At 42.3% G+C, this 12,840-nt stretch overlaps 1 protein-coding gene across 5 annotated transcripts in view; it reads right to left on the minus strand.

The window, feature by feature from the left end:
* Positions 1 to 5,887, minus strand: part of LOC147612157 (chromatin-remodeling ATPase INO80-like) — a 46,268-nt gene extending 40,381 nt beyond the window's left edge. Inside the window, exons 1-11 of one of the 5 annotated variants that reach the window (XM_086784027.1) lie at positions 5,373 to 5,887; positions 5,104 to 5,173; positions 4,800 to 4,863; positions 3,847 to 4,700; positions 3,527 to 3,718; positions 3,339 to 3,449; positions 2,550 to 2,971; positions 2,331 to 2,439; positions 2,036 to 2,116; positions 1,748 to 1,920; positions 1,538 to 1,663 (exon numbers count right to left, since the gene is read on the minus strand). In XM_086784027.1, coding sequence (XP_086640153.1) covers positions 1,538 to 1,663; positions 1,748 to 1,920; positions 2,036 to 2,116; positions 2,331 to 2,439; positions 2,550 to 2,971; positions 3,339 to 3,449; positions 3,527 to 3,718; positions 3,847 to 4,700; positions 4,800 to 4,863; positions 5,104 to 5,173; positions 5,373 to 5,398 — 2,228 coding nt within the window. In that variant the 5' untranslated portion in view covers positions 5,399 to 5,887. Of the gene's footprint in view, positions 1 to 1,537; positions 1,664 to 1,747; positions 1,921 to 2,035; positions 2,117 to 2,330; positions 2,440 to 2,549; positions 2,972 to 3,338; positions 3,450 to 3,526; positions 3,719 to 3,846; positions 4,739 to 4,799; positions 4,864 to 5,103; positions 5,174 to 5,372 lie in introns of all 5 variants that reach the window. The other 4 variants (XM_086784028.1, XM_086784031.1, XM_086784029.1 and 1 more) reach the window with 4 other exon arrangements.
* Positions 5,888 to 12,840: the final 6,953 nt, after the last annotated feature.

Here is a 12,840-nt window from a genome sequence, read left to right on the forward strand (position 1 = left end):
CAGTACCAAACAAGAGGCTCGAAGTAGATGTTCGAAGGAGAGCGACCACTTGAGTGGTCCAGTCTCTACGGTCCTGTGCCTTCATTGGAATCCGCGGAGAGCCCCCACTGGTGTTCCAAGGCCACGCACAAACAGGCGCTCCCGTACTAACGCCTGGATCTCCCGATCTCGGCACCTTTGGACCGTGGTTCTCCAAAAGCTTGGACTACCCGGCACCGAACAGGTGTTAGCGGTAGAGAGAATCCTTTATCAGATTTACAACAAAGTTCTTTACTTAAATCTGAATTCACTTACTTGTAGCTCGCAAATGGAAGACAGATACCCGAGGTGTCTGTGTGCAGCTACTTGAGAGGGACACCAGGGCGCAGCAGCCTGTCGAGGAGGAGGAGGAGGAGCTGCCTGTGTAGAAGGTGTAGCCACCTAGGAGGTGCAGAGCCACCTGTAGCCGCCTATGGAAGGGAGGTGCAACCCCATGCAGCCGCCTGTAGAGGGGAGTGCAGCCCCACGCAGCTGCCTATAGAAGAGGAGTAAGTCCATGTGGAGACAAAGGGATGATGACAGTCATCTGGAGACAAAGGGATGATGACAGTCATCCAGGGTCAAAAGTTGGAATCCCGTAATCAAGTTTAGCAAAAGGGGATGTGCTAAGGCATGGAAGACGATGGGATGAACCAAGTTCCTTCCACCAACAGATAGGAGATCTAGCAGGTGTTGTCGACAGCAAAGGATTATTTTATGTCCAAGGACCTAGCCAACAGCAGGTCGGCCAGTCCACATGTCCTTCCAAGGCCTATATAAGGCGGCACATAGCTCATTGTTGGTTATCTCAATCGTGTAGGGGCTGGATCATAGGATAGGATTCTATAGACTCAAGAACACCTTTTCAAGGGCAACATGAGTTCAGTACGTTTTCCATTTTATGTATGAATCCAAAACTTCTTTGGCCAATTTATTTGCCATTTATTTTCTTGCATGTTCTATGCCTTTTTAAGTTGTGAACCAAGGCTAGTCTATAAAAGAGTACCTAGAAACCATGGAGGAACCCACCGGTAGAGCCATCTGCCAAAAGCATGGATCCTCAAAACCACAAGTAGCTCAAGGAAGAGTATGTCTTGGTGGAATGGGACACCAAGGCCCATTGCCATAGCCGGGCTGACTCAAGGCAATCTAGACCTCAAGCTCCAGGGTGGTTCTGGTCGAAACCTATAGCTGGAAGGTGAGTCACTAGCTGGATTCTATCACGATTCTCAGACGGGATATCTTGACCTAAGGAGGGTTCCAGGTATGCCTTATCCTAACAGTAAGCTAGAAAATCCCCTCCCTGATTGGAGTTGGAAGCTAGCTGTATGTTGAGATTCTTACAAGCTAAAGCTGGTTAAGGGATCCCTTTAATACAAACCTTAATTCCTTCGTGTATGTTTAAAGGGTGCTGAAACCACGCAATAGCGAGCATCATCCACCGAGAATCGGTGCTATTGACATAAAAACAAGGATGCAAGACGAATACTCCACAACCCATTGTCAATATTGTACAAACCTGGTTGAGCTCTTGATTGCCTGGGCTTCATCCAACACCATGTACTGCCACTTCACCCGCCTCAAATATTTTTCATCAGTTACCAAAAGCTGATAGCTTGTGATAAGAATGTGGAAAACTGCATCCCTACATTCATGGAAAACAGAGGAACTTCAATATTAAAGCTCTTCACAGCAAAAACTTACTTGAACTGAGTCAAATGATTCCTGCCTTCTATAAAGACGCTTGGGATTGATGTTCTTTCTGAGCACAGTCCGCTCTTGAAGTCCACCCCAGTAAGGCAAGATTTTAAACTCTGGGCAAAAACGGTTTACTTCATCTGCCCAGTTATTTAGCACCGATGCAGGTGCTACAACCAGAAAGGGTCCCCAAATGTTCTTCTCCTGCAGAAATGTGATCACTTACATGAAAATACAAATAAACAAAAACAAGTACAAAATATGCAGTGTGTTACATCATCAGCAATAAGCCATCACACATAAAACAGCAGTTACATACCTCAGCAAGGTGTGCAAGAAAAGCCATGGCTTGGATTGTCTTTCCTAGCCCCATCTCATCAGCTAGAATTCCATTGAGACCCTGTGTAAACAGCCCATTATGAAGCTCAAGAAGGTGCAGAAAAGAACATTGCTAGAAAAACTACTGTGGGCATTTGACCCTCGAAACAAGTGCACATAACATCAATTTTTTCTGGGGGACCAATATGCTGTTCAATGATCCCCCTGGCTCTTTTGCATGCATACGTGCATGCATGTGAGTGTGTGTGTGTGTGTGTGCACACGTGCGTGCATACCTGCTCATAGCAATTCACAAGCCACTGCAAGCCTTTCAGCTGGTATTCCTTCAAAATTCCTTCAAAAAGCATTGGCTGCAAGACTGAAGAAGTCACTGGCATTGTTGACCTGAACACATGGCACAAACAAAAAGCAAAAATCAGTGAGAAAACTGATATACTCCTTTGCAAACATTGAAACATTAAGCACCCACAAAAACTGCCGATATCTAAACTTACGGATGAAGCAGGTCAATGTCTGAAGCAGCATCAAGATGTCCATCATGCACTTTGTCCTCACGAAGCTTGAAGCATTCATTATCAAACGCATCAGTCTTCTCTCTCTGTTGAGACGCTGCACTTTGAGCTGCACGTAAGGCCTCCTCTTGCAAAGCAGCTTCTTCAGCTGCATCCTCAGCTAAGCTCAGAGTAGCATCTCCTGGCAAATTCCCTAACGGGCCAACTTCACTTGCTGACTCAGAACCCAAGGTAGGCTGAGAAGAACCCAAGCCTGCCGTTTTATTCTGCATAAAATGACTGTAAAGTTCCGTTTGTGTGAGTAGAAAATTCAGACGCTGCTGCTGCCGTCTTGCTTCACGAAGTTCTTCCTCCCGCTTCAAAGCCTCTGCCGCTTCTTTTTCTTCTTTTTTCCTCACCTCTGCCTGATAAAAATGGTGAACCAAAAGAATCAATCTTGTGCAAGCCTTGATTCCTGCTAACGCAATATACTCTTGACTAGGCCAAGTAGATGCAAATCAAATTACAATTATATCTATACAACACAAAGCGCTCCTAAAGCCTTGATCTTCCTTGAAAACCATTGTATGTGAAAATTAGGGTGATTCAAACTGTGCTCCCCATTGCAGATGTTGCTACATGGGAGATAATAATGGTTCTTAGTTACCCATGAGCAGCTGAGTTGAAAGTTCTAGGCATAATCCACCGTGACTCAGATACTTACAAGCGATTTTTTTTCACTTAAACAAAACAGAAGAGACCAATTGCACAGAGCATGTGCTTCCATATTACCTGCTCTTTGTCTACTTTCTTCCAAAAGATAACCATGTCCCTTGCCAATTTCCTGATTCGCATTGGAGCAGCTTTCATTACTTTCAGTGACCGCAGACCCCGATATTTCACCTGCATCCCAAACAACAGTGAGATGTACTTTACAATGAATAGAAACAACAGGTTGCGGCATGTCCTTAAAGACTCACCTCCCGTTGACAACATTCGGCAAACTTCTTGGCATCAAGTGACTGTTTCCTGTAATAGGCAAGAAAGTTCCTATGATGTCTAGGCAAATCCTTCCTCACAAGGCTGGCCCAGTACTTTCCAACCTTGTCATTATCCTCTTTCAAGACAACAGCAGGATCCACCACCTTCTTAGGCAGTCTCCTCTTAACAAGCTGCCCACAAATGGTTCCACAAATACAGCAAACAGAATGTCGGTTAAAAGAGATGCAGAAGCCTATTGATATAGAGGGAGATTAAGCTTATCAAATGACCACACACGTACATTACAAAGGCCACTTACTTCAAATCCATCACCCTTGTTTATGATCTCCACCTCGCATTGCATCGAAACCCCCGTCTCTGATAAAATGTGCCTCCATGTACCAGGCATTTCCTGCTGTTCAGGGAGCAAAGATGATGAGCTCGGCGTTGACTCAAGCACTTTCAAGGGAAACTTCTTAGGACCAAGACTTTGCTTGAAGCTTCTGCTCTGGTCTGAAGCTTTCCACAACTTTGCTGAAGCATCAGAGGCCACCATGGAAACAAGAACATCCATCCTCGGCTGCCCATTTAGAACGCGCTCATCTATTTCTAGTGCTTCGAGGTCTGGTAATCCAAGCATAGGAGCCAGCTGATCATAAAAAGGTGGTACCTCCAAGAGAATTCCATCCCCGATATCAAGAAGATTGAAAATGCTGCACCTTCGCAGACCTGGTGTCTCATTCTCCTGCCAGCCATTGTCTGAATGTTGGACTGTCCTACCCTCTGTGTAAGAGGCCCCCATGAGATCTTCTTTCCCAGGCTCCAGCTTCTGAGACTTTCTGTTGACACTAGGAAAAGAAGGTTCCCCTGGCTTTTTCTTTGTGGTTGCACGGAACCGAGCTGCAACAGCTTCTCGCAATTGAGCACTCCTATATTTCTTCAAATGATCACCTAGCATATCACGGTAATGCTCTTCAGATATGCTGATGCCATTTGTGTTGATCTCATCATTGCTGTCTGCATCCTCTCGCTGCAATGTGTTACTTCCGGCCTCTGCTTCCACTTGCACCCTTCTCCTTTTTAAAATCATCTCTGATTGAACATCTGCTGGCCTTTTTGCACTACCTCCATTTGCAGACTCGTTCAACCTCCTTTGACCGCCTGCCATGGCCACTGAATTCACGAATGTGCTACGCTTTTAACAGAAGTTACTGCAAAATTTGATGGCTCTCAACATAAGAACGCTTTGTGTTTACATGGCTACATCCATACCTCTGCTACGGACATTTTCACCAAAACTGTCGTCCCTGAGAGGGAGTTGAAAACTAGCTACAGACTACATACCACCAAAAACAACAAGTATCAAAATCATAACATCATGGACATACAAACATCTACCACAGCTTATTATATGAGTTAGAACGCATTAGCAGTTTTCCTTGAAGGAGTCCTCCTTTCTGGTTCCCAGAAAATTAAGAACTATGATTAGCACGAACCAGGCCTTGTCATGACCTCTTAATTCACATGCATACTAAAAGCATACTGAATCAGATAGGCTTGAGGCTTTTAATCTTACATCTAGGTTAAAGAGATTCTCATAGGAGTAAGAACTTCTTGAAAAACTTTGTGTGCTCCTGTGTTCCATCCTGTTTAAGAAGACCATTTCAGACGAATGCAGAGTCTTTCGAGCAAAGTCAGAAAGCAACACTCTGCGGATTTTCAATGAGGTTTCGAAAGCAAGAGAAATGCTATGATAAAGCCAAACATGATGTGAGTGTAATGCATATTCATAAGAACAGGAAAACCCTAACCCTAACCCTAGCCCAAGGTGAACTCTGACCTTACCTTTTGTCGCCAGATGATGCGGGCATAACGGAACTAGGGTTGCGCCGCAAGGCTCTCTCCCGATTCGCTCTCCTGTTTCTCTGCAAATCCTGCCTCGATGGTATGTGCTGAGCCGACCCTAGCGATTCTCGCCGAAAGGGATAGGCACCAGCGCCTCGGTTTTCTTCATCGCCGCAGCCAAAGCAGAGGCCCGCGGCAATATGGCGCGAGCAAGAAAGCTTAGCAAGAAAGACTTAGGGTTTCGCTAGAAGAAAGGGGGAGAAAAAAGCAAGGGCACCAAAAAGAAAAAAGAAAAAAAGCTGCTGCTTTTGTGTGCTCCGGCTATGGCGTGATGAGGCGGGCATAGGGATGGCCTCGTTGTACTGTGTGCGTAGGGATGTGTGTGTTCCTTTGTGGTTCTTGCTGCTGCTGTTCTTCTTTCTTCTCTTCCTGTGCTGGCAAAAGCGACCCCCAACGTCGGAGGTGTACCTGGCTAGCATGCCATCCTCCTCTTCCATCATCATCGTTCTCAATTCAACGAAAAAGCTAATGTGTTTTTTTTGTCAATTTTGTAAAACTAAGCTCTCTCACATTTTACATTGGCCTCATCCACATGTTTTACAATAATAGACCTACATGTCACATGCCTTAAATCTTTTACTTTAAGCACTATAATAATTTTGATACTATGATCTAACACTTTTTATCACCCATGTAACATTGGCACAAATTGGCATCTCATTTATTGTTTCATTCACAACTTCCTAATCCTACGTATCGTTAGGGTTCACTTATAATAAGGTTTTAGAGGTCACACAAGGTTTTGATAGTAACCCAACTGAAAAACAAACTCTCTTTTAAGAGGATTTCTTTTGTGGCATTCAAAATACTTTGTTGAAAGCGGTTCATGAATGATAGGATTACCCCTCCCTGTTTCCTAGGATCAAAATTTTTTTGCTAAATCTCTGTATAAGTTATGTCATTTCTTTAGGGTTCACTTATAATAAGGTTTTAGAGGTCACACAACGTTTTGATAGTAACCCAACTCAAAAACAAACTCTTTTTTAAGAGGTTTTCTTTTGTGGCATATTCAAAATACTTTGTTGAAAGCGGTTCATGAATGATAAGGTTTTAGAGGTCGCACACCAGGTCTTTATAGTAAGCCAACTCAAAAACAAACTCTCTTTCGTGAGGTTTTCTTTTGTGGCGTTTAAATTACTTTGATAAAAGCATAAAGGGCATTTGAACTTTCATCGTACGAACATGCAACATTGGGGATAAGAGATCATGTGAAGGTTTGGTTGAAGTGCAATATCAACCTACTAAGATATTACAATTGATGTTGTGTTGATTATATTACTGGCATCTCTCACTTAACTCTAGTTAGGTTTTGAAGACTAAGTGTGGTGTTAATCTTAGTAAATATATTGCGGAGGTTTGGGGGGGGACTTCTGCTGTGTCTAAGGTAGCTCGGTGGGACATGCGCGCAACCTCAGCCAACATTAACTTTTTAGTCAAATCAGACTTCATAATTCATCACGATTAAGACACAAATGAATTACATAGTCCTATGGTAGAGATACAAGAGCATACATTTTTGTTTGCAATATGCTTTCGTCATCAATCTCCATATGATACTTTTCAATGTATTTTATACAATTGATAGAATTTGAAAAGATTTGAAAAAATGTCATCCTCAACTACATTCATCCAGCATATGAAGCATCTAGAGATGCATATGATTACAAAAACAATATCAATGTAGCGCTATTATAGTAAAAAATTGAAGCTTGTATCCCAGAGTGTTATGGAGAAAGACATCTCATAAGAGCCATGAACTATGCATAGCTGCCTTGATAAGATTTATGAGACTCTTGTTTATATGCTAAGTATGGTAAATAGCATGTGCATGAGTGCATGCACACGCTAAGTATGGTAAATAGCGTGTGCATGGGTGCATACATGCGTGTGTGCGTGTGTGTGTACGAATGACAAAGAATAGGATGGCTACATGGACTTATAAAGCCCTATTTCTCGCAAATTAGCACTAACAAACTTGATTTTGGTAATATAGCAATCTTGATCCTTTGTGGTGGATCATTTTTTGCCGATATCATGTTCACAATTTGAATTACAATAACCATGCAAGGGAAGATAATGTACTTGATTATCCTACCATAATGTAGTGTGCCTTGTAGATGTTTAAATACTTACTTAGCCGCTTTGCAATGATAAATTTACGGGTTGATAAATTAGCTAAGTAAGCTAACCACATAGGAGATTATGCCTAGTCTTCTAGTGCAAGTTTGTGGGCGAATAAAATAGCTGAGTAAGCCAACCACATAGGAGATTATGATCTTTCTATGGTATGTTTTGTTTATAACATGAATATACCTTCTTTGGTTTACTAAAATTCAATTCCCTAGCAATAGTGTAGAAAAACCAAATATAGCATCTCAAAAGTGAAGGACAAATCGACCTTGATAATGTAATTCTTAAAACTAAGATTATGTAAGTAATGACAAGTGTACAAAATAGGCTTCATTTTTAAAGACATAAAGTGTAAGCTCAACGAAGTTGTTAAGTTCTAATGTAAAGCATACATGTACCTTTTTTTATAGCTCTTGGATCTTGCTTGTGTCTGTAGCACTCTATTGAGCATGCATACCTTGCCTTCTTATCCCAAACCATAAGATCAAAGTGGCTACTTCACATAGACCTCATCCTTGAGGCCACCATCAAAGAAATCCATTTCTTACACTTTCTATCCTTGATGATGAGTTGCAAGACATGCAAGTGACCAATTGCCTATAAGACCACAAGTTCTTACTACTACAAGACTAGCTTTATATCATAAATGATAAAAGTGGCTACTTTGCACGTGCCCTCCATCCAAGAAATCCATCTTAGCATCCATTTCATACATAAAAAGATCCTTCAATTAGTTAAAGAAAAAAACCAGCAAAGGGATAAGTACAAACCATGACGGGCTAGATACAAACTCACCTTATATAAGGGCGGGAAACAAATGATCAAAAGGGGAAGAGATGCTTCTCCTCCTACTAGCCGTTCTGTGAGGAGAAGGTTATCTCATACAGGGGGAGGAGGGGGGGGGAGAGTGAGAGAAACACCATACAAGTGGTCTATAATGCCAAGGGAGGTCATCGCCTCTATCTGTGGCCTCTACCTGTGAGGAAAGGGGCAGGCCTCCAAAGTCTCAAGAAGGCCTCCCGCTGCTTTTGCATCATGAGGTCAGAGCCTCCCTGCAGCTTCCACCACTGACCCGCAAAGGGTGTGGATGATATCAAGCCATATGCTCCTGAAAAATGGTCTTAGCGCGGGCGGAGTGTGGGTACCCTCGATGGCTTCATTGCATTTAGCACGTAGATGTGCCATGTTGGTATGCTACTGCAAGTCTCCCATCTCTGGCATGACCTTGGTCGCCAAGCACTTGGCGATGGGGCAGCCATATGCTACTGGAAGTCTCCCATCTTTGGCATGAGCTTGGTCACCAGGCACCTGGTAGTGGGGCAGTGACTAGTACTGTTGCAATACAATGGTGGGAGACTTGAAGGGAAAGTCCTCCCCCATCCTCCTCGTAAGTCCCATCTTTGGCATGAGCTTGGTCAGCAGGCACCTGGTAGTGGGGCAGTGACTAGTACTGCTGCAATACAATGGTGGGAGACTTGAAGGGAAAGTCCTCCCCCGTCCTCCTCGTAAGTCCTGACCACTCTAGCCTTGGTGGCCCAAGCGACAGTACCCCAGGTCATAATCCGAGTCGATGCCCTATCCATAGGGAAGATGCAGAAAATTCGTTGCCAAATCTGTTGAGCCTTCAGGCAATCCCAAAGACAATCTTGTTGACTCCTGGGGGTGGCCGCACACCTCGGGCAAGCTGTTGACTGCCAACCAAGTACCGACTGCCAGAGTCCGGTGGGCCATCAACCAAAGAAAGAGAGTGATCTTCCTCGGCCGAAAGCTACCCCAAAGCCTCTTTAAAAAATATGAAAGAAAGCGTTGTGCTAGGCCCTAAGAATGCCAATGTGCGTGCTCGGTGTGCCATCTATCTCTGGCATCTGGATCCTGCGGCCAAGCCGTGCTATATATGCAAAGAAGGGGGGATCGAGAGTCTCCTCCCGATCTATGGGATCATACCAAGTCCACTCCCTAGGGTCTCACTGCAACCGTGTGAGAGGTCGGCTCTCCCAAATTCAAAGCCGCCATAGTCTTTCCATGGCCACCTTGGCCATGGATCTATGTGCCATTCCCATGCCTAAAAACCAATCACCCTTACCCTTCGTAAGGTACAGCCTTTGAAATCCTCCAAGGGGTGCTCTGATCTCTCTAGTATGCCATGGGATCCAATAGAAAAAGTGAGCAGACCACTGTCCTCATCTGCTCCATAGATTGCCACATGGATATCATGTCTTCTACCCCAGATCCCTGTATGGCCTCTCTCTTGCTCCTCCTGAGGTAATTGCCTATGTGCAATCCAATCTCTAAGAGACCTGACTAGTCCCATGCTCAAGGTGCCCCAGGATATATGCAATCGGGCCCCTAGCATGTGGGTAAACGGACCAAGGGGTTCCAGACCAAGTTGCCAAAGCTACTCCTCTGAGGCCACTAGAATGCTCTGTCTAAGCCTGATATGATCCTAAGCACGAAGTAGACTGGCTACGAATCTATCCTCAAAGGCAGTGCTAAAACTGCATGCTCGCATCTCTGTGAAGATCCATCTAGTAGTCTGTGGTCACGGGCCTCCAAGGCTCGGAGTGTGGGCTGAAATCTGGGCCAAGAGGAAATCCTTCCAAGGCTCACCACTAGGTAGGAGTCCTCTGACAATCAACTTGCCCATCCATTTCATACACTTTCTATCCTTGATGAGTTTCAAGTCATGCAAGTGACCAATTAGCTATAAGGCCAGGAGTTTGTTATAATAAAACCCTTTTTCTTGTGTATAACTCTTCACTACAAGACTAGCTTTATATCATAAATGATCTCAAGGTGCATATATGTTATGGTACCAAACTAGCTTTATCACTAGGTCAGGTTTGGCATGCCTTCGATCGGTGCCTAGTGTGTGAAGGACCTATTGTTAACTAGCCCATCACTTTTTATGCATCGCTCCTCATTACAGCAAACAAGGGCAAAACCACCATGACCTCCATGCTAGGACTTTAGCCCCCCATGGTAGGCGAGCATGGGGCTCTAATTTTGTATATGCTTTTACAAGATTCCTAGGAGATCATGGCATTTTGAGTGGTGGTTTATCTAACCTTAGTATTGGGCAGACCTATGGTTGGGTAGTAAGGTAGCTAGCAACCCGTATTGAGTTGGGGGGAATCACAAATAAGAGGGCTTGTTTCTTCTTCTTTTTTAAGAGAGTTACTAAATAGAGCGATTACAACCAAGGGAGAACCAAGGAGAAACCAAGGCTAATGCTCAAGGCCATATTTACAATTTCAACCTTTCATAACACCACATGAGGGTCACTATTATGAGACTAACAGGAAACACTAAAAGGTAAGACTAAGAAAGATTATTTATATATAAAAGGTTTGCATATAAATAAGGCTCATGGGATTTCAAATAGGAAATATATAAGCAATGGTTAATAGGCATTAAAGTTAAAGTAAAAGGGGAAGTAAATGGTGCACAATGGAAGCCCAAGGGACACAAAATAGGGTGCCGCCTTCTAGGGGTAGCTAAAGAGACATTTGGCTATAATTAAAAGGCAATGTTAGTCAATGAAAGGTCAAGGGGCTGAAGTTAAAAGGTCATGCACCACTTAGGCCTATACAACCATGAGTTTAGGGTCCATTTGGGATGTGGTTGGGTGGAGAATCAAAATACTAGTCTTACAAGTCCTCAAGCTTATAATACAAGGAGCATTACATTGGTATTAGATCCAAGTTCTTTATCTTCCATGTTTCCATTGAGTTACTCATTGGTGCTAACTCTAATTATTCTTATACCCATTAATCTCTGCTCCTTAATCTCTTTTCTATGAATTTCCATAAGCTAATCCCTATATTTCTCAAATCTTCTCCATAGCAAAATACCTCTTGTCTAATAAATTGGGCACACTTTGGAGTTCTACATGGAGCAAGTGGAGTACAAGACAACCTTGAAGGATCATTGAAGCAAATATCAACAAGGAGGAATCAACATAATTAGGGACAATTCATAATTACCCAACCAAGTAAGGTCATTGTGATACATTTTTTTTGCTTTGTAAGAACTTTTTCATTTTGCTTAGTGTTAGAGTAAATGGCTTCTCAAGGTGGGAAGGATGAAAATGGTGAGAAGGGGGAAAACCTAATGTCCTCTTTCCATATGGAAGATGATATTATAAAACCAAATGAAATAGATATGCAAGATTTAGAATTGAATGATTATGAGAATATGAAAATGAAGGAGATGAAAGAAAAAATCTCTAATATAGAAAACAAACTTGAGAAAATGATGGGTCTTCTTAGCTCCTTGATGGGAGAAGAAGAATTGGGAGCAAAAAAATATCTAAAAGTAACATTGGTGAGAGGGAAGAGAAAAAACTATAGAAAAAGGGCTGAATGAAACCATAATTAAAGAGGGTCCCAAAACAAGAGACCAGGGTATGATATTCAAAGATTTAAAAGGCACCACTTTTAGTGGAGAAGATAAGGAGAGAAATAAAGATGCAGTCCATATTTTTCTATAAAAATGGTAAGATTTGCATCTTTTAAGAAATCTGCCTGAACAAGCCTATCCTTATTACAAGGCAAAGCTTATAAGTGGTGGATGAATTTAGCGGAAGCTAGGCAAGTACACGATTCTTGGGATGTATTCAAGGAATTATGGAATATCTTCCTAAAAATGAAGAAGATCAAAATTGGGAGGAGTGGGATAATTGTTCTATAGAAAAAAAGAATATAAATCTCACTCGATATATAGCTTGCTATAGAGAAATTGTCTTAAAACTTAAGGGCATAGATAATTTTCAAAAAGTAAGAGGCTTCATTAAAAGCTTGAAAAGGAAGTAAAAGAAGGAAGTTTGCTCCAAAGAGCCCAAAAAACTTAGATGAGGTTATAAGATTTGCAAAAAAAATTGACAATACCACGGGTAATGGTAACCGTTTTAAAAAAATCATATAAATCTTATAGAGAAAAATTTGGCTCTAAAAAAAGAAAGGGTTTTTTCTTTAAAAAGGAAGAACCTTCAAGAAAGCAAAAATCTAATCCTAGTAAGTTTCTAAAAAAATAAGATTTTGAGAGAGCGATTAAAGAAAAACTTTTCTTCTCTTGTCTTGAGCCGAGACATGATAAAACAAATTGTTCTAAGTCCCAAGGACCAAGAACTTGCTAGGAATGGTAATGATAAACCTAAAGAAAGAGTAGTGCACACTATTCAAGTGTTGACATTTAAGGATTCTCCTAAATATAAATTGATCGAGGTTTACCATTCTAATGAAAAGCATTGTTGTATGGTGGCAAAATCTATGTGGGAACC

Source organism: Cibotium barometz, chromosome 46 (genome assembly GCF_041138505.1).
Source record: "Cibotium barometz isolate CiBa-2024 chromosome 46, ASM4113850v1, whole genome shotgun sequence".
Classification (NCBI taxonomy): domain Eukaryota; kingdom Viridiplantae; phylum Streptophyta; class Polypodiopsida; order Cyatheales; family Cibotiaceae; genus Cibotium; species Cibotium barometz.